The 19,567-nt window shown below is 53.4% G+C and overlaps 1 protein-coding gene across 1 annotated transcript in view; it reads left to right on the top strand.

Moving 5' to 3' along the window:
* The window catches only part of Arhgef17 (Rho guanine nucleotide exchange factor 17), a 63,700-nt gene continuing 44,133 nt past the window's right edge, over window positions 1-19,567 (top strand). Inside the window, exon 1 of the mRNA XM_042689040.1 lies at window positions 1-3,625. Within this exon, the coding sequence (XP_042544974.1) occupies window positions 446-3,625 (3,180 nt within the window). The 5' untranslated portion in view covers window positions 1-445. The remainder of the gene's footprint in view (window positions 3,626-19,567) is intronic.

Below are 19,567 nucleotides of genomic sequence, written 5' to 3'. Positions count from 1 at the left end.
CTCGCAGCGCCGGGGAGGGAGCGGGAGCTGGAGTGGGAGCGCTGGGAGAGGCAGGCCGGCCGCGGGAGGACGGGTGCAGAGCCGAGGAGCAGGGCTCTGGGATTCAACCGCCCCCCCCCACTCCCTCCACACATACACACACGCCGGGCCGCGATGCCCCAGGCCCTTCGGGTGGAGACCAGGGCTGGCCCTGGAGGTCGCTACTGAGGCGAGAGAAGCCGCCGGGATGGAGCCGCTGCCCCCGATGGCTGCAGAAACTTGATCCGCGACAGCTAAACCTCGGCTCGAGTCTCGGCGTCCTCCTCTCCAAACCCCGCGCGCACGCGCTGCGGGTGCAAGACCCAGGCCTTCGGACCGCAGCCACTGCGCTCCTTCGGAGCGGGGGTGGAGGGGGGGTTGGCCGCGGCTTCCCGAGGCCAGCCCCCCCGGAGTGAGGGCCACCACCATGGCGGACGGGCCGCCCCGGCCCCCACTTTATCGCAGCGTCTCGTTCAAACTGCTGGAGCGCTGGAGCGGCGGATCCGGGCCGAGAGAGGAGGACACGGACACCCCTGGGTTGCAGCGCCGGGCCTCGTGCCGGCCGGCCACGGCAGTCCCGGGCCAGCCCTCCCGGCGCGTGTCCAAGCTGGCGTCGGGGCCCCGGGCCGCCCCCGCGCAGCCGCGCCCGCTCCGCAGCCTCTCGCCCTCCGTGCGCCAGCTCTCCCGGCGCTTCGACGCGCCGCGTTTGGACGACGACCCCTCTGGGGCCCGGGACGGGAGTGCCTCCCCCGGGGCCGCGGAAGAAGCTGCCGAAGGCGCTGCTCGTGGGGCCTGGCCGAGCGTCACCGAGATGCGCAAGCTCTTCGGCGGCCCTGGCTCCAGGCGGCCCAGTGTGGACGCGGAGGCCCCGGGGGCACCCAGCCCGGATGGTGCCGCGTGGGAGCCCCTCGCTCGAGATCCCCGGCAGCCACCGACGCCCCCTCCTCGGACGTGCTTCCCCTTGGCCGGCCTGCGTTCGGCGCGGCCGCTGTCCGGACCGGGGATCGAGGGGAGGCGGCGGCAGCAGCAGGAGCGGGCGCAGCGTCCGGCGGATGGTTTACATTCTTGGCATAGCTTCTCCCAACCGCAGGCCGGGGCCCGGGCCTCCTGCTCCTCCTCCTCCTCCATTGCCTCCTCCTATCCTGTCAGCCGCAGCCGGGCTGCCAGCTCCAGCGAGGAGGAAGAGGAGGGCCCGCCGCCTCAGCCTGGGGCGCAGAGTCCGGCCTACCACCGCGGCCACTCCTCGGGCAGTGACGAGGACCGAGACGGTGAGGGCGGCCACCGCTGGAGGGGGAGGCCGGGGCTTAGGCCTGGAAGCTCCCTATTGGATCAGGACGGCAGGCCTGACAGTGATGGGTTAAATCTGGGCAGCGTGGACTCAGCTAGGGAAGTCAGGAGCCCTGAACCTCCAACATCACCAAGAGCTCCTATGGAAGAGGGACCCCGAGAATGGGATACTGGTCCGCAGCCCTGCGTCTCAGGTCCCCAGGAGGGCTTGCGGCCTATGTCCGAAACTGTGGGAGGAGCTTTCCGTGTGGCCAAGGTGAGCTTTCCCGCTTACCTGACGAGCCCCGCGGGTTCCCGGGGTAGTAGCCGCTACTCTAGCACTGAGACTCTCAAAGACGACGACCTGTGGTCTAGCCGGGGTTCTGGGGGCTGGGGCATTTACCGTTCCCCTAGTTTTGGGGCCGGGGAAGGGCTCCTTCTACGGCCTCAGTCTCGGACCCGCACCAAGGGACAGGTGGGCGCCACCAGGTCATTGAGAGATGGAGGCTTGGAGCTGGACAAGAGCAGGCAGCGCAAGTCTCTTTCCAATCCAGATATTGCCTCAGAGACCCTGACACTGCTCAGTTTCCTTCGCTCAGACCTTTCAGAACTGAGGGTCCGGAAGCCCAGTGGTGGCCTGGGGAGCAGTCCCCTAGAAGGCAGAGACTTGTCATCGGCAGGTAGCCCAGTGGAGCAACTTGACCCCATGCCCTCCCAAGCCCCAGCATCACCTGGCATCCGCCCCACACTCAAGGAATTAACTGCTACCCTTCGGAGAGCAAAGTCTTTTACCTGCTCTGAGAAACCCGTGATCCGACGACTAACCCGCACCAGTGCCCTGAAGCCCAGCTCCTCTGAGCTGCTCCTGACAGGTCCTGAGGCAGAGGATGATCCCCTGCCACTGGTGGTCCAGGATCAATATGTGCAGGAGGCTCGTCAGGTGTTTGAGAAGATCCAGCGCATGGGTGCTCAGCAGGATGATGGAAGTGATGTCCCTCCTAGAAGCCCTGACTGGTCAGGAGACATAACCCGAGGGCAGCGGTCCCAAGAGGAGCTCTCAGGCCCTGAGTCCAACTTGACAGATGAGGGCATTGGAGCAGACCCAGAGCCTCTTGGTGCAGCCTTCTGTGGCCTGGCTCCCTCAGGGGTATGGCGACCTCTTTCTTCATCCTCAGCCCAGACAAATCATCATGGCCCTGGGACAGAGGATAGTCTGAGTGGGTGGTCCCTGGTGTCCCCTGAAACTCCTCCCACACCAGGTGCCCTCCGAAGGAGACGCAAAGTGCCACCTGCAGGTCCTGGTGGGACTGAACTAAGCAATGGGGAGACCAGTGAGGCCTACAGATCTCTGAGTGACCCGATTCCACAGCGTCACCGGGCTGCTACCTCTGAGGAGCCATCTGGGTTCTCGGTGGACAGCAACCTTCTGGGCTCACTGAGCTCCAAGACAGGGCTTCCAGCCACCCCAGCTGTGGATGAGGGTTTGACCAGTGGCCACAGTGACTGGTCTGTGGGCAGTGAAGAGAGCAAGGGCTACCAGGAGGTCATCCAGAGTATTGTTCAGGAACCTTGTGCTTTGGGACGTGTGGGGGAAGACAGGGTTGCTGGCAAGGCTCCCAAGAAGAAATCTCTAAGTGACCCAAGTCGCCGAGGCGAATTGATTGGGCCTGGATTTGAAGGTCCTGGAGGGGAACCCATCCGAGAAGTTGAGCCCATGCTGCCACCTTCCAGCAGTGAACCAATCCTTGCAGAGCAGCGGGCAGAGTCAGAAAACCTTAGTCCTTCCAGGGGTCGGGCACAGTCTGAGAGAGTTCTTCCTGAGGCCCCACCTGCCTCTTCCACTGCCCAACATGATTTCCACCTTGATCCCAAGCTGGCAAACGTTCTGTCCCCTCGGCTTATCCGCCGAGGCTCCAAGAAGCGCCCAGCCCGGAGCAGTCACCAGGAGCTTCGGAGAGGTCAGGGCAGTCAGGAGCAGACTGATAGTCTGGCTAGAACCCGGTCCTCCTCCAAACATGTTCGACATGCCAGTGTGCCTGCCACCTTCATACCTATTGTGGTGCCTGAGCCTCCAACTTCTGTTGGACCCCCTGTGGCTGTGCCAGAGCCTGTGGGCTTCCCTCCTCGAGCTCACCCCACGTTGCAGGCACCATCTCTAGAGGATGTCACCAAGCAATACATGCTGACCCTCCGCACTGGTGAGGTCCCTACACCAGGGCCTGTGGACCTGCCCTGCTTGACTCCTGCTGCACCGCCCCCTGTTGAGGTCAAGCCTCCAGAGGCAGCTCGAGCTCCAGAAGAGCCTGTCCCAGCTAGCAAGTGCTGCAGCAAGCCACAGGTGGTGAGTCCTGGGGTAGGGGTGGGGGTCACAGGAGGGTTTGGGGAACTGAGTTGGCAGGAGACTTTTTTCATGTACACAGTTGAGTAGGTGCCCAGGGCTAAGGGTGCTTAGCTGGTTCTCTTAAGTGCCCAGGGGTTGGAAGAGCGTTAATGACACAGGACTCTTGTCTATTCTCGCCCTGAAGAGATATCAGGTCTCTGTGGGTGGCAAAGGTTCCTATTTGCTCCAAGGTATTCTGGGCGTGATGACCAATATTTGTAGGGCTTCTTCTGGTTGTTTCTCAGGGACTGGTTTTGGAGACTATCGTGGGATTCTTAGTTGTAAATACACAGGAGGAATGAGAATGATGGCACCTAGTACAGTTTTCAGACCTCCTTTCACAGGCTTGCTGCCCAACCTGTGTTGGATGTTTGGGCTCAGGGGCCCACAGTTGACATGTGTTTGCCTTTCCTTGTGTGTCTTTCCTGTGGTGGGCCAGATTGTAAGTCAGTTTGTAGGCCTAGGAGATTTGGGGTGATACAAGGCCTTACTTTATAGAAATTACAGAGGAGCTCAGGGCTGTCACCTTAGCCCCATCTTGTCTGTAACAACCTATCTTTCTCATGGCTTGGGGAAGACTAGGTGTGGGTTGGAGCCTTGTAAGGGCCTGAGTTTCACCAGAGCTTCCCCTCTCCAAGCAGAGGAAAGTCTAGCTGGGGACTGTCAGCAAAGAGTGGAGGCAGGGAGGTATCTGCTGAGGCTGAACTGGTCCCCACGGGCTGGAATGCCTGTGTGGGTCAGGGTTAAGGCCCTGTCCATTAACCTGCATGCTTACTTACATGTGCTTCTTACCCCATCCCCTTCCAGGTTACTGTCAGATACCACCCCTCCCCCTACCTCCTTGCTGGACCCCAGGCAGGGAGGTTTCATACTCCCCAAGGTCCCTCACTTCCACCTCTGGCTTCAGCCATTCCTAGAATTTGGGCTGTGGGTTAAGTTCAGTTCCAGGCAGTCGATTCCCTGGCATGGGAGTTTGAAGGGAGATTGGAGTTGTAAGCAAGATTCAAGGCTCTTGGTTTCAGGGCTGAGCTCAGGGGTAGCCTGGGGTTATTTTAGCCTTCATTCCCACCGTGTTCCTGACTAGGAGAAGCCAGGAAACCCTAAACCCTGGACTAATTTGGTCATTCCAGTTCCCAGGGCTCTCTGGGGCCCCTCTAAGTCCCTTTCTCTTTGTTTCTCTCCTTCTCTCTCTTCGACTCTACCCCTGCTCCCCCAAGCCCCCACCTTTCCCAGTTCTAGCTCTGCTGTTCCTCTGGGAGACTGCCTGGAGAGTCCGAAGGCAAGAGAGTAGGAACAGAAGGATTTTTGGACCTTCTGTGAGCCTGTTAGATGAGCCTGAAACCCCAGGGCCAGCTCTGTCTTTGGAAGATGGGGGAGGGGATGGCAGAGCAGGAGTCCCTTCTGAGCTTTCTTTCCCTTGTTCTGCTCTTTTCTGGGAGCCCTGGTGGCTGTGTGTCTGTAAGGGTGGGGGAAGGGTTGGGATGAGAGGTGAAACAGTATTTGGGGAGCCTGGTGAGGCAGAAGGCATTGAGACCATGGAGGAGGGGGAAGTTTTGCAAAACTGGTTCCTGCTCCCTTCCCTTCCCCTTCTCTGCCACCTCTCCACCTTCTGGGGGCTGTAGCACATGTGACAGGACAGCTTGACCATACACAGGCTTCTCCTTGCCCTGAATGAGGCTTTTTCTAACTTCCAGGCCTCTGCCCACTTCAGTCCTCCCACTTTTCCAGACCTAGCCTGACACTCCCTCTCAGCCTTTAGGGGAAAGAAACTGGTGAGTGTGTAATTAAAAGAGCAGGGTTGGAGCATGGCCCAGATCCTGTCACATCCCTGTTCTATGCCTCACTTTCCCCTTCTGTAAAGTGGAGATAAGGTCTCTGTTTGGCAGGTGGGTACTGGTATGATGGTCTTCCCTTTCAAGGAGGCAAGAGAGAAAAACAACAGGCTCAGCTGCCCCAGCTGCTGCTGGGTGACTGAACTGAAGCCAGGCTTCCTCCCTGCCCCTCCTCTACTGAGGTCTGAGCACAGGCACAGTGGTGGTGGCGGCTCCCAAGACATTCACTGTCCTTTCATTTCACACCCCCTCATAAAGTCTGCAAGTTCTTCCATCTGCTAGCCTGAATCCTTCCTGATGCTCCTTCCTTCTGGCTTCAGAAAGATGGGGAGCAGTTGTCCACCCCCTCTCCCTGGCCTCCATCGGGCTGACAGTGTTCTCTTGTCTTAGGCTTAGGGCTTCAGTCAGGATCTCTGCAGTGTGAGTGGAGATGGTGTGGTGAGGGACAGAATAAAAAGGGACAAGAGGAGCTATGACACTTTGCTTATGGTGTAGAAGCCAGTGTGCACCCAGCCAGGAGCTGACAGGTGAGAGCCTGGGAGGTGGGGTCGGAGGAAATCCTGGACTTAACCTTGAGCTATGGGGAGTCTCTCACACCTGGCTCTCTTCCAACCCAGAGTCCATTGTTAGCTGGGAGATACCAGGCCCTGCTTAGCTTCTGACTCACTTTGGTCCTGGATAGGGTCATCTTTAGGCCTTAGTTTTTCTCATCTGTACATTGGACTGGTTTTTAAGGCTCTGTAGGGGAGGCTTGGAAAGGGGAGGGCTCAGAAGTGAGGCTGGAGAGTGGAGGGGAGAGAGTCAGGCTACCCTCTCTGTGGGATTGGAGGACACAGGAATGAGGAGCAGCTCCAAGGTACTAGGTCATGTAGGCTAGAATACCTGTTTCGGAATGTGCTGTCTAGGCTCCCCTACCCTGCCTCTTGCACCCATGGTGTTTCTTCCACCAAGGTTCACTGTAAGCCTGGCTGGCCTTTCCTGCCAAGGCTCTCCTTCCCTGGCCTTACAAAACAGAGTCTTGGGGCTGGGAAGGTGGCTCAGTGGTAGAGCGCTTGCCTTGCATGCCTGAGGCCCTGGGTTCGATTCCTCAGCACCACATAAGCAAAAAGAAAAAAGCCGGAAGTGGCTCTGTGGCTCAAGTGGTAGAGCGCTAGCCTTGAGCTGAAGAGCTGAGGGACAGCGCCCAGGCCCAGAGTTCAGGACCCACGACCAGACCTCCCCCCTCCCCCCCAAAAAAAAAAAACAACCAGAACAGAGTCTTGAAGTCCACTTATGCCCTCGGGTACCTAATAGCCAGTTGGCACCTGTAACTTTTGCATTCTAGAAACAGGAAATGACTTTTCTCAGAATCATAGAAGGGTGAATTCACGCAACTTAAGCATCTTTGGAATGGCAATGCTAACAGCTTACATTTATTTAGTAAGTGCCTGTTGTGTGCAAGGCAACCTTAGTGTGCCAGCATCGACTCTCAGACTGTTGAAGCCACCCTAAATCCTAGCATGTCAGTCTCTTAATATGTCAGTGTCTTGATGTGAAGGGTTTAAGCCATCTTGGCTTCTCAGATTGGCTTGCCATCTGAGAAGGAGACATTAGGTATAGGAACAATTGGGGGCATCTCCTGCATTTTCCCTGAACACGTTCATAGTGGCTGGTTATTTAATTTATCAGGGCCTGGGCTGGGGTGGGAAGAACTTTGAGAACCTGAGAGGTAGAATATTAGGTTTCTGGTTGCACAGCAAGGCCAGGCAGAACTAGGCCTAAGCAATAGAGACCTGGCTTTATTCCTCCCTCTACCCCCAGCAGCCCCACCACCACAGCCCCAGCTTGCCTAGCCTTGGGAGGGGCTGGACTGCCACTCTTTCAGCCACCTTTGTCTCTTTGTCTCTGGCATCCCTTTGGCAGGGAACCTGCGGGGGTGAAGTTCTCTTTCTACTTCTCCCTGGCTCTTTGCTGTGGTGTGTGTGTGTGTGTGTGTGTGTGTGTGCGCGCGCGCGCGCACGCGTGTGTGTAAAAGGGTTCTGGGGGGAGGGGATGAAGCAATTAGGACATTTGGAATTCTGAGTGGTACCAAATATCTATAATTAAATGTCTTGTCACCCAGCAGGAGGAGGGTGGGAGGGAGGAGGACAGACAGAAGGGCTGTCCCTTTCCTCTGTTTATTCTCTGTCTCCACCACCCCCTGCCCACTCCTTCCCAAGGGCCCAGGGCTGCTACAGGGAGTGCAGTCCAGGAATGAAAGGTTGGAGGATGGACTAGAGTTGAGTGTGACATTTTCCAGCCCCTACATTTCCGGGACCAGCTGGGTCTGGGAGACTGCTGCTAATCCTGTCCCCAGCCTTCTCTCCCAGTATAGGCACTTGCCCCTCCTGCTTGCTTTCCTCCCATCTGTGATCTTTCCAGCTACACAAGCTGTGGCAGTGGGGTGGAGACACCCTCGGGCTGCCTGGGAGTTGAGATAACACCCAGGAGCTTAGAAATCTAGAAGCAGTCTGGACCAGGCTTCAGATGTTGGGGGTGGGGGGCTGCAGAGGAGGCCTCTGGGAGGAAGCTCTGCTTGATCTTGACCTTCAAAACTGCAAGTGAAGCCAGGTACCAGAGGCTCCTACCTGTAATGTTAGCTACTCTAGAGACTGAGATTGGAGGAGCACAGTTCAAAGTCAGCCTGAGCAAAAAAGTCTGTGAGACTTTTATCTCCAACTAATCACAAAAAAGCCATAAGTGGAACTGTGGCTCAAATAGTGGAACATCAGCCTTGAACAAAAAAACTAAGGGATAGACCCCAAATCCTGAGTTCCCCTAGTGTCAGTACACATACAGAAAAAGAAAAGTAAAGAAACAAAAAAGAAAGAAAACTGGAAGAGATGGGCACGAGGCACAGCATGAGCAGAGGCTAGGAGTGGGAAAGATGGCAGCAGGTTGTATGCAGTAAGAGTTTGTTTCAGAAGTGGGTGACTCCTGCTAAGATAATGTATTCTTCAGTGTTTGAACAAATACTGAGTGCCTAAACATCAGGCATGTGAGGAGACAGCAGCTAAAAACCCAGAAGCTTGCCCTTAAAGAGCTTTCAGACTAGTGAGGTCACCTGTCTGGAGCAGAAAGGGTAGGGGAGAAAAAGAAAGCAGGGTAGAGGAGTTGAGAATGACAGGGTTGGATGCTGTTTTGCATCAAGAGTCTGGAAAGGCCTATGGGAGGAGGTGATACCTGAGCAGGGGCCTGGAGGAAGTCAGGTGGCTGTCTGGGAAAAAAGCATTGTGGACAGAGAGGAACAGCAGTTGTAGAGGCCCTGTAGTGTTTGAGAAACAGACGTAAGGGCAGTGTGGATGGAGTAGGCTAGTAGGGAACCAGTGGTCTGAGAAGCAAGGGAGGCTATAGGCCAGAGTGAGGAAGATCTGAGAGCCAAAAGGAGGATTTGAATCTACTTGAAGTGAGGGAACAGGCACTGTGAGCAGCTCCTGAATAGGACCTGAGCTGACCTGTGTCTGCTCTGGGTGTTGTGTGGGGTAGACTACAGGGCCTGGAGTGAAAGCAATGAAGTCAGTCAGAGCAATCTGGGCAAGTGATGATGGTAGCCAGGAACAGGGCAGAGGTAGGTATTGGGTTGCAGGTTTTTGCTTTGGTGCAGATGTTTGAAGTGGCCAGATTCATAGCACTCAAGTGAAGAGACGCCTACTTCAGCTCCCATGGCTAGCCAGTGGGGGAGGCGTTGCTTAGAGTGATAGGCAGGGAAAATGACAAGCCCCCCAGAGTGGCTGGGACTGTGGGCTGCCCTGGCCACCCCTGTAGACTTACATCAGCTTGGCTCAAAGGCTAAGACAGCAGAGCCACCGTAGGACCCCACTGAAGCAGGTGACCGTGCCATATTCCGTGTTTTACCTTAAGTTACTTTGCACCTATTCAGTCCATCATGTGTATCTGCTGGGACCAGGAGCTCTGCCACCCAGAGCAGCCCTGTCTGTCCATTTGATTCCTGCCTAGTAGGCATTGCCTGTCTCTGATATGTGGGTAAAGGACCAGGCCCAGAGCCACAGAGGTTTTCCCAAGGCTCTCTGACTCACGGGTAATCTGGCCCTAGGTAGTCCTGACCCCCCAGCCATACACTGGCCCCACAGAGCCCTCACTAAGTAGAGTTGGCAGGGATGGCAATGGTAGGGCGGGGGAAAGGGAGCCCATGCTTCCCAGAAAGGCTTGTAGCCCTGGCTCACTTATTGGGAAATGTGCCCAGGCAGCCTGGCGCCTTACTGGCAGGCCATGAAATGGGGGCCCCAGGTCTCCTGGGAAGCATGAGCCTATTGGAGCTGAGGTTCCACTGTGGGAGTTGATCCCTAAGACCCTCTTCCCTCTCCACTTCTCAGCTCCCAGGGCTTCTGAGGCATGCCAGAGTAGACAGAGACAGAAGGGAAATGCCAAGCTGCTGGGATTTAAGCAGTGAGTGAGCACCAGTCCATGATAGGCATGGGCCTGGGGCCCTGACCAGGCTGTTGGAGCACACTCTAGCAGCTGTGGTTCACTAGGGATGGCCTGCTGGAGCTCATGAAGGTCTCTGCTGGGAATCAGGAGATGTGAGATCCAGCCTGGTCTCATCATCTCCCTGTAGGAGGTATCGCATCAGTCCCTTCCCCTCATCTGCTGTGAGGCATCCCTCTTTCCCCTGTCAGAGCCACAGGTGTTCCAGGCTTGTAGGCAGCATCAGGCCTCCTCCCTGGGCTTCTGAGTTAAAGCAGGTGTCCTGCTCTTACACACAGGAAGTGCTGGCATGCCAGGCCTTAGGCCACTGAAGAGCATGGCTTGGAGAAACACCACCCCAGGACTACGCCCCTCCTAACTCTTGCTGTTGCTTCCCATTCTTCTCAGGGTCTTTCCCTATACTAGTGGGAAGCTCTGCTGCCTACTCTGAGGCCTGATTCCAGAAATAGTGTTGCTATTGCACACGGGACATCAAAACTCTCCCTGGTTTATTTCTGGATGGGTTTGAGGCCCTAAAAGCCTCCCTGGGTAGGGAGAGGTGAGAGGGGATGCAGGAGGCACCCGAGGTGAGTAGGACATGAACTGACTCCAGAGGTTGCAGAGGAGTGGTGTATTAGTTTCCTATTGCCGTGATGACAAATTATTGTACTTCATTGGCTTAAAACAACACTGATTGCTTATTTTACAGTTCCTGAGGTCAGAGTCTAAAATGAGTTTCACAGGGCTAAAAGCCAGGTGCTGACAGGCCTGGGTTCCTTCTGGAAGTTAGTGGAAAGTCACTTCCTTTGTCTTTCCAGCTTCGAGTGGCTGCCAACAGAGCTTTGTCCACGGACCCTTCCTTCCTTCCTTCTCAAAGCCATCAGCAGAGTATCTTCATATTTCTCTCATTGTCATTCTCCTGCCTCTCTTTCTTTTCTCCCCCTCATCAGCTTTTACTCAGGGCCTGTGCTCTTGCTCAACTAATATTCTACCAGTTGAGCCATTCTTCCTTTCAACATTTTGCTGGTTATTTTAGAGGCTATGTATAAGAGCTTTCCTGCTCAGGCTGGCTTTGAACCTTCATCCTCCAGATCACAGACTCTGAGTAGCTAAGCTAGATTTATAGACTTGAGCCATCAATGCTTCTTAAGTACTCTTCTGATTACACTGGGCCCACTAGATAATCCAGAATCCTAATGATGACATGTGTGAAGCCTCTTTTGCCTTGTAAGAAAATATATTCACAAGTTGTGGAGATTTAGGGGACTGCTATTTTGCCTACCACACAAGGGCCAGTCTTTTAGCTTACGAAATCCAGAAGTCCTTGTAGGTACTAGTCCTGGGGCTATCTTGTCTATGAACTCATCCATTTATGTAGCAGTTGACCTTTACACCCCTGGATGGCCAATGGGGATTCACAGGGAAAGACACCCTCCCTGCTTGCCTCTGAGGTGGGTGTAGTCCAGAGGGAGGTTAAGTCCAGGCCTCATGCTGGAGGGACATAAGTGCCAGTGAATCCCTTGAGAATGGGCCTGGCTTCCAGAGGCAGATGGCCTGAGGTTTGTAAACTAGACATCGGGGTGAAGCAGTTCCCAAGAATGGCAGTTAGGAACTCAGAACCAGGACAAGCAGAGAACACAGGGGCCTTGGCAGAGGCAGAAGTCATGTCTTGCCAGGCACCAGTGGCTCATGCCTATAATCCTAGCTACTCTGGAGGCTGAGATCTGAGGATTAAAGTTCAAAAGCCAGCCCAGGCAGGAACATCCATGAGACTCTTATCTCTTAACCAGCAAAAAGCCTCAAGTGCCTCAAGTGGTAGAGTATAAGTCTTGAGTGAAAGAGCTAAGGGACAGTGCCCAGGCCCTGAGTTCAAGCTCTAATACCAACACAAAAAAAAGAAAAAAAAAGTTATGCCTTTGCTAGTCCATCCTTGCCAAGTAAGGAGCTGGAACCCGAGAGGGAGATGAAAGGAACTCTCCCATCCTCATGCTCTGGGAGCACCATATTGGGGCTGGTGCTGGTGAACTGTTAGGTTCCCTCATGCCTGAGAAGCCAGAGGCTTCCAAGGAGATGATGTAAGCATAGACACTTACAGTGTCTATACAATGGGAATAGTATCCCCTCACTCCATGGAGGATTATTGCTAGGTTTAAATGAAATCATGTCAAGATGGCTTGACCAATAGTAAGTGCTCAAGAAAGTTCTCTTATGAATGATAGACTACCATAAAGACATAGAGCTTCAGCCATAAAGCTGAAAACTAAGTTCTAGACAGCAGGGCAGAGCAAGCCGGGGTTCTGATCCACCTATGTAGGACCAATAGCTCAGCAGCCTGGGCCTTTGGAAGTGGAGAGTAGGGGATAGGAAGGACTACAGGGAGGACCATTGGCCCACTGGTCTCTAGCTTTCCCTCTACTTCTGTTACCACCAACCTTATCCAAGACTCATCTGGCATGATGTGGAAGTTTGGGAGGCAGAGTCAAAGCCCTGTCTTGTCAAAGTCCCAGATCCTAGTAGGTAGGGCCCAGAGCCCCCAGGTGGCAGGGAGTCTGAAAGTCTGTGTACCTCTCTGACTCCACCGCTTGGTGGTATTTAATTGAGTCCTTGGACCTCAGCTCTGACTCTCAGTTTCCTGCAATGTAAAATAGGGATGCTAAAAACTTGGGAGGTAATGCAGGCAGATTCTCATCCTAGGATGATAATCCTAGGTTACTGAGACTCATAAATGTAGCTACTTAGTGTGTGCTCTTAAGATTGGCACTCTCAGAGTTTAGAGCTCCACAGGTTCAACATGAGGAATTCAGGTTTCTTTCCCAAGAGTATAGCACTCAACTTGATTTTGTTTGTGAATCTGAGCTTGTTACATCTTGGTCTTGATGCCATTTGTCCTAAGATTCTGAGGTTGAGAAGAGGAGAGTCAGGTCTTGGACCAGTGGGAGAACCGTGGGGGGCTGTGATGAAGGGCCAGCCCAAGGAGCAAGTGCAAGGTTGGTGTCTGTTTCCTGTTTATTGGTTCCCAGGGGTGAGCAGGCCTTGCTCCTCACAGCACTGCAGAGCAGGAGGGAAAGAGGCCGCCCTCCTGGCTGCCAGCCAGCCCCACAGCCGGGCCTCCTGGGATTGCTGGGACCCCACTCTCCCACCCCTGGACAAACAGTCAATCCTTTCCCAGGACAGGGCACTGGAGGTTAAGAAGCAGATGTGGAAGGGAAGGGAAGGGGTGGATGGATGGGAAGGACTCTCCCCTTCGTAAAAAGTCTAGCCAACTCCATCTTTCTTGGCTTCCTGTGTCATTGAAGTCTTGCTGTTAGTTTCTCACCACACCCCCCTGCCTCTCCTGGTCTCCCTCCGGTGGGCCTGGTGGTAAGACATCAAATCTCTTGGCAGACTAAGAAAAGGAAGGAGAAGAAAGAATCAGGACCTTGAATGTCCTAGAAAGGGAGGTCCTCCTGGAAAGACCTTCAGATACAAGCCGTGTGTTCTAACCACTCCTCACACCTGTATTAAGATGTGGAAGGGTCTTACCAAGGCTCCACAACAGTGGACTAGGCCCAGAAGTCTTCCCCATTCCCCTAACCATTGCTCCAGCCTCATACTTGGACTCCTGAGTAAAGGGCCGCTGAGAGTTCTTGAGCAGTGGTAGCAGAGTTCACCCCGCATTGGAGGGAATTGGTCTGAGCCAGGGAATGAAAGAGAAGCCCCTGAGTATGTCAGAGGCCAAGGGGACAGGGAGGTCTCTGAGCAGAGCACACAGACATGCTGTATGTCCTGAAGACAGCCTGAAGGCTGCGTCTCATGGCCTAGGCAATGGGAGCCATGAGGTTTAGGATCTGAAAGGGAGCAGTATCAGTTATGCATTAAAATGGCTTCCTCTAGTGACTGATGGTCAGAGTAAAGGGGAATAGGGAGGTAACAAACCTGACCCTAGGAGAGCAAGTGATAAAGAGACTGACCAAGACTGACCAGGGAGAGAATGTGGAGGTAAAGTCTGAGGTTTCAATGTAGGCTCAGGAGCCCTGTCAGAACTGGGTGGGTGGAGTGGGACCCTCCTTCTTATTTGAGTCAGAGAATATGGCAATGAGGAACAATTCATGCATCTGCCCCTAGGCAGAATTTTCCTCTGCCTTCTGATAGGATGAGGAGCTCTGAGCTCCATGAGATCCCCCTGTCTAACTTCAATCACAGCTGCTGGTTGTATCCTTGGGGAACAGCCAAGCCCCAAGTCACACTTCCAGTTGGCCCTTCGAGGGGAGGCGCCATGAAAGGAGCTGTGGAAGAAGGAAGGCTCAGGCTGTGTTGCGCCTTTTGGGGCTTTGAATCAGGACAATTTGCTCTGCCTTGGTTTCCCCATCTGTGAAGCTGCAGTCACAGCTTATTGGAGCCCCAGAATACTCCTATGGAGCTGGGGATGGGGTGGGAGTGAGTGAGTGGTAGGCAGGCCAGCAGATCCATGAGCTTGTAGTGCCCACTGTGGAGCTGGAGGTGGGAGCTAAGAACTCCTTATTCTGAAGATACCACCATCACCACCACCAGTGGCTATAGTGGGGGGGCCTGGGACCTCAGAGGCCCTCTTAGAGAATAGCACAATAAGAACTGAACGAGAGGGGAATCATTCTGATTTGGGGTCTGATGTGACCCTCAGTTTTCCCTGTAAGTCCTGTGTTCCTTCTCTCCCCTCCAGCCTGAACTAGCCACTTCCAGGCTTCTTCCCAAGGCCAGCGGGGGTGTTGCCTGGGGTGGGTGAGGAATTTCCGAGGGAATGGCTAAATTCAGCCCCAGCTAAAAATAGCTCAGGGCCTGGCCCCAAGACTGGAGGAGGCAGAGGAGGCGGAGGTGGCTGGATCTAGCTAATCCTCTGCTGCCCTGCCTCATCACCTAGGCCTGGGCCTGCTCTGGCTTCCTGGCTGCCTGTTATATCTCCTCACTCACATCAAGCCTTTTGCACCTAGTAGCTCCTTGCTTTCTTCTTTCCTTCCCTCTGCCATCCTTTTTGTCCTGCCTTCATCCCTAAGGGAATAGACATTCCAAAGAGAGCCCTGTAGAACATTGTGTCCCCTCAGCTTTCCAGTCCAGGTGGCAGAATTCGCCCTGGTCTTGAGACACAAATATTGCATCCCTGCTTTGTAGGGTATGCACTTCAAAAGCTCAAGGATATGGAGATGTGGGCTGGAGGAGCCCCCAGGTCACCCTGTGACCCAGTGCTTGGTTCTGGTCGGGTAGCTCCACCTGTGCCTGTTCCTGGCACACTGTGGAACTTCAGTACACATTTATTAAATAAACAAGGTGGAGAGGCAAGAGCTGGTGAATGGAGCCCTGCTCTGGTGCTACCCTAGTAAAGGAAAACTCAGCTCCCACTACACCTACACCAACCCTGTATTGGATCTGCCCTGGGGACAAGATAGGTGGAAGCATGAGCAAAGGATCTTGTCTCAATTGAGTACTGATTGGGGCAGAATGAGGACCATACACCTACCTGGAGATGGTAAGGTGTCTGGCCCAGGTCTCATAGCCCACGAGAGAGGTGATATTTGAACCCAGGTTGACCTCACTCCCAAGGCTGGGGGGGGGGGGGGGGAGGAGGGTAGGGAGTAAATGTTGTGTAATGCAGAGAACAAGAAAGAAACTGGTGGGGAATGTTAAATATGCCTCCAGTTCCTGATTGTGGCTGGGGTTAAGATATAGATTGTTATAGGGAATGGCAATAAAGCTAATTAGGATTTCCTGGGGTGGAGGTGGCTGGTGGGGGAGGGGGGCACAGGTCTGAGTACTTCTCTGACACACTAGGGCTAGGGATCCAACTCAGGGCCTCATGCATGTTAAACTCTACCACCGAGCCATAGTCTCAGCCTGGTCTGCAGTTTTCATTGATGAACTCTTCTAGTCCTCACAGTACCTCTGTCCTGCATGACAGACAGGAACCTGAGCACAGCACCACTGCTAGCTTGTACAGGTGAAGGGAGCTGAAAAACTGACAGAGCTGAATGGATTTCAGCCTCACAACTTGGTTCCAGCTTGGGTTCCTGGCTCTTGGGATTGCCTGAGTGGGTACCACAGCCACTGTGGGCAAAAGAGGAGCCATGACAATCCCCAGTTCATGGTAGTTTCAGGAAGTAGCACATTGTCTTGCTACATCTGCACCTATGGCTCTTGGGGAATAAGAGGTGACAGGCCTCCAAAAGCAGGAATGATTGCTTCTTGCCTTATTTAAGGGCCCAAGAACACTTCTGTTAGTGCTGGAGCTCAGCTAAGGTGAGGCCAGGCTCCCTGCTGGTAGAGATTACTCTGGCACGGTAGGTTGGGAAGGTAATGAGATGGGGGGTGGGGCGGGCCCTGTGGTGCTGGCTGGCGCAGCCTTGCCTGCAGTATCTGGAAAGCAGATCTCTTGGGCCATGGCCGGTGTGAGTCAAATGGAGACAAAAAAACCTTCCATATTTGGACAAAGCGCCCAGAGAGGCCCAGACCCACAGCCAGCCCAGGCAGACTCCCCCACCCCGGCCTCCTGTTCCGTCTCCCTCTGGGCCCCTAGCTCTGTCTCAAGTTTAACTCTTGGGTTCAAGCAGTATTGTTACCCTTCCCCTCACTCATCAGGCCTGTGCTGTGGATGCTGGGGAAGGCACAGTGCTGGGCCCTGTGCTGAGGCTGGAGGTGCAGAGAGAAGTTTCAGCAGAATGCACAGGTGGGAGAGTGGACACATGAAACCAACCATTCCCACACTGAGGGGGTAAGCTGACAGTAGACCCTACCCAATTGGCAAAGCCAGAGATACACAAAGAATAGGCATACATGCATACATACACCCCTTCCTCTCCTCTCTTGTCCCCCATACAGTGCCCTTTACAATCCTCAGTAGATTTCTGTATCCACAAAGACATCTCTGCAGGTATTAGATATGAGGACCTAGCCTGGTACCACTTAGACATTCCCTGGCGTAGGCTTTAGAGTAGACAGGAGCAATCTTGTCACTGAACATTTAGCAGGTATCATTCCTCTGGGGGATGTGAACAGAGCAATTTGACCCTGTGAGGAAGTCCCCTGAGTGCCTTCTAAGGGACTAAGTTTGGTAGTGGATTCCAGAGCCAGCGCCTAGGGGGAGTGCCTTGAGCCACTTCCTGTCCAGCCACAGGACTTCATTCTTATGGAGTAAGCCTAGGGGTTTGACAGGACCCATGCTCTTTATCTCTGGTGGACGGACTGAGTGCTATCTACACAGCTATTCTTAACATTTCTCATTAGTCCTAGGTAATCAACTCTGGGATTAGTTTTAGGTGGTGGGTCAGGGGAACCTATAAAATTCAGTTCTGTTGTCATTTGTGGGCTTCTGTAGATGTATAGCATGGGAACAGAGGATGAGCAAGAAGAGGATCCCAAAGCCAGATGTAGATGATAGAGCAGGAGTCTCATATTTAAGGCCAGTCTGGGCTGAGACCTTGTCTCAAAAAGAGCAGTGGGGGAGATCCAGCTCCAGGAAATCCATATAAGAACCAAGGTCACAGGAGACCAAAGCAGGACAGGGCAGGAGAGACCGACTTGAGGTAGCAACTGGACCCTTGAGGACCAGCCAGGTCTTGACTGGCTAAGGGAAGTCTGGGTCCTTCAAGGAGAGAGAGCTGTGAAGGCAGAGGCCTGGGGACATAGAAGTCCTGGTGTATATGGATGCTAGAAAAGCTCCTGGCTTTGAATTGGTGGGTCGATCCTGAGAAGTCTTAATGGCTGGGCCTTTATCCCAGAGCAGTAATTTTTTTTTTTTTTTTTGGTTGGTCGTAGGACCTGAACTCTGGGTCTGGGCGCTGTCCCTCAGCTCTTCAGCTCAAGGCTAGAGCTCTACCACTTGAGCCATAGCACTATTTCCAGCTTTTTCTGCTTACGTAGTGCTGAGGAATCAAATCCAGGGCCTCATGCATGCAAGGCAAGCACTCTACCACTGAGCCACTTTCCCATCCCCAGAATTTTATTTTTTTCTTCCTTCCTCCCTTCCCTCCCTTCTCTCCCTTTCTTTCTTTCTTTCTTTCTCTTTCTCTCTTTCCCTCTTTCTTTCTGTCTTTCTGTCTTTCTTTCTTTCCTTGCCAGGGCTGGGAATTGAACTCAGGGCCTGGGCTTTGTCCCTGAGCCTCTCTGTGCTCAAGGCTAGTGCTCTACCACTTGAGCCACAGCACCACTTCCTTAGAGCAGTAATTTCTTTTTTTAAAAAATAAGTTTTTTTATTGTGAAAATACTGTACAGAGGGGTTACAATCACATGAGCTAGGTAATGAGTACATTTCTTATCAAGCATTGTTTTCTCCTCCTTTGTTTTTCCCCTACCATCCCTTCCCTCCCATCTCCACAACTACATAACCCCCCACATACCCACCCCCAACACACAGTGCAGTAATTTCTAAGCTTTCAAAAATAATGGAAGCCTGTTGCCAGTCGCTTATGCCTATAATCCTGACTTCTTAGAAGGCTGAGATTTGAGAATCAAGATTCAGAGTCAGACCAGGCAGGAAAGCCCATGAGACTCTTATGTTCAAATAATCAGCAAAAAGGGGCTGAGACAGTGGCTCAGTGGTAGAGTGCTTACCTTGCATGCATGAGGCCCTGGGTTCGATTCCTCAGCACCGTATAAGCAGAAAAAGGAAGTGGTACTGTGGCTCAAGTGGTAGAGCGCTAGCCTTGAGCTGAAGAGCTGAGGGACAGCGCCCAGACCTGGAGTTCAAGCCCCACGACCCCCACCCACCCCCCAAAAAATCACCAAAAGCCAGAAGTGGAACCACAGTGGCTCAAGTGGTATAGAGTGCTAGACTTGAGCACTAAAAGCTCAGAGACAACACCCAGGCCCTGGGTTCAAACCCCAGGCCTGTCACAAATAAAGAACCCTTTCTTTAATAGAATCTTGACACAGAACTGAGACAGACCATTGATATAAGTGAGGTAGGGTCTGACCACATCCAGGGCTTCCCTTGGTCAAGACTTTCCTCTGTCTCCAACAGGCACAGTTGGAAAATGCCTTTTGGAGACAAAGGGAAGTTCTGACCAAGGGGTTAGCCAGGACAGGGGAACCTGTAGGACCTGGTTCCAGAGCAATCAGGCTGATTGAGCACTGCACTTATCCATGGGGCTTCTAAGAGCAGGTGATGCCTTCCCCGGGGCTCTGGAGCAGGTCTTGGTCCTTTGATCAGAAGGATAGCCTATCTGAGTGGTTGTAGACCTTGTCTGCCCACTACTACCACTTGGAAAGATAAGGCCTTTGAGGATGGTTAGGACCCAGCCAGCTGTGTGTCCTGCTTTAGCACAGCTTGGTCACCCTGACTGGCCCATGAGTTAAATTCCCCTAGCTCCTCTATGGTGAGGTGGTTAATGTCGGAATCAGGAAAGACTTCCTCAGAATTGAGAGTGAGCAAACAGATTAGCAGGAGAAAGTCTGAGCCTTGGGACTTGAAAGTACACAGCCCTCAGGCCTTGGGTACCTACTAGCCTGACTGTGTGTCAGGCCCTTGCTTCTTTAAAAACATAGGAATGACGGCAGAGGCTATAGCTAAATGATAAAGTACTTGCTTTAAATGTGCAAGGCCCTTAGGTTAATCTCCAGCATTGCAAAATCAACAAAATAAAATAAAGTAAAACAAAACATAAAAATAGGGAGGATACAAAAG

Source organism: Dipodomys spectabilis, unplaced genomic scaffold, assembly GCF_019054845.1.
Source record: "Dipodomys spectabilis isolate Male_0828 unplaced genomic scaffold, ASM1905484v1 ptg000003l, whole genome shotgun sequence".
Classification (NCBI taxonomy): Eukaryota; Metazoa; Chordata; class Mammalia; order Rodentia; family Heteromyidae; genus Dipodomys; species Dipodomys spectabilis.
The sequence above is the reverse complement of the archived record's forward strand: the minus strand, read 5'-3'. Positions and strand labels throughout refer to the sequence as shown.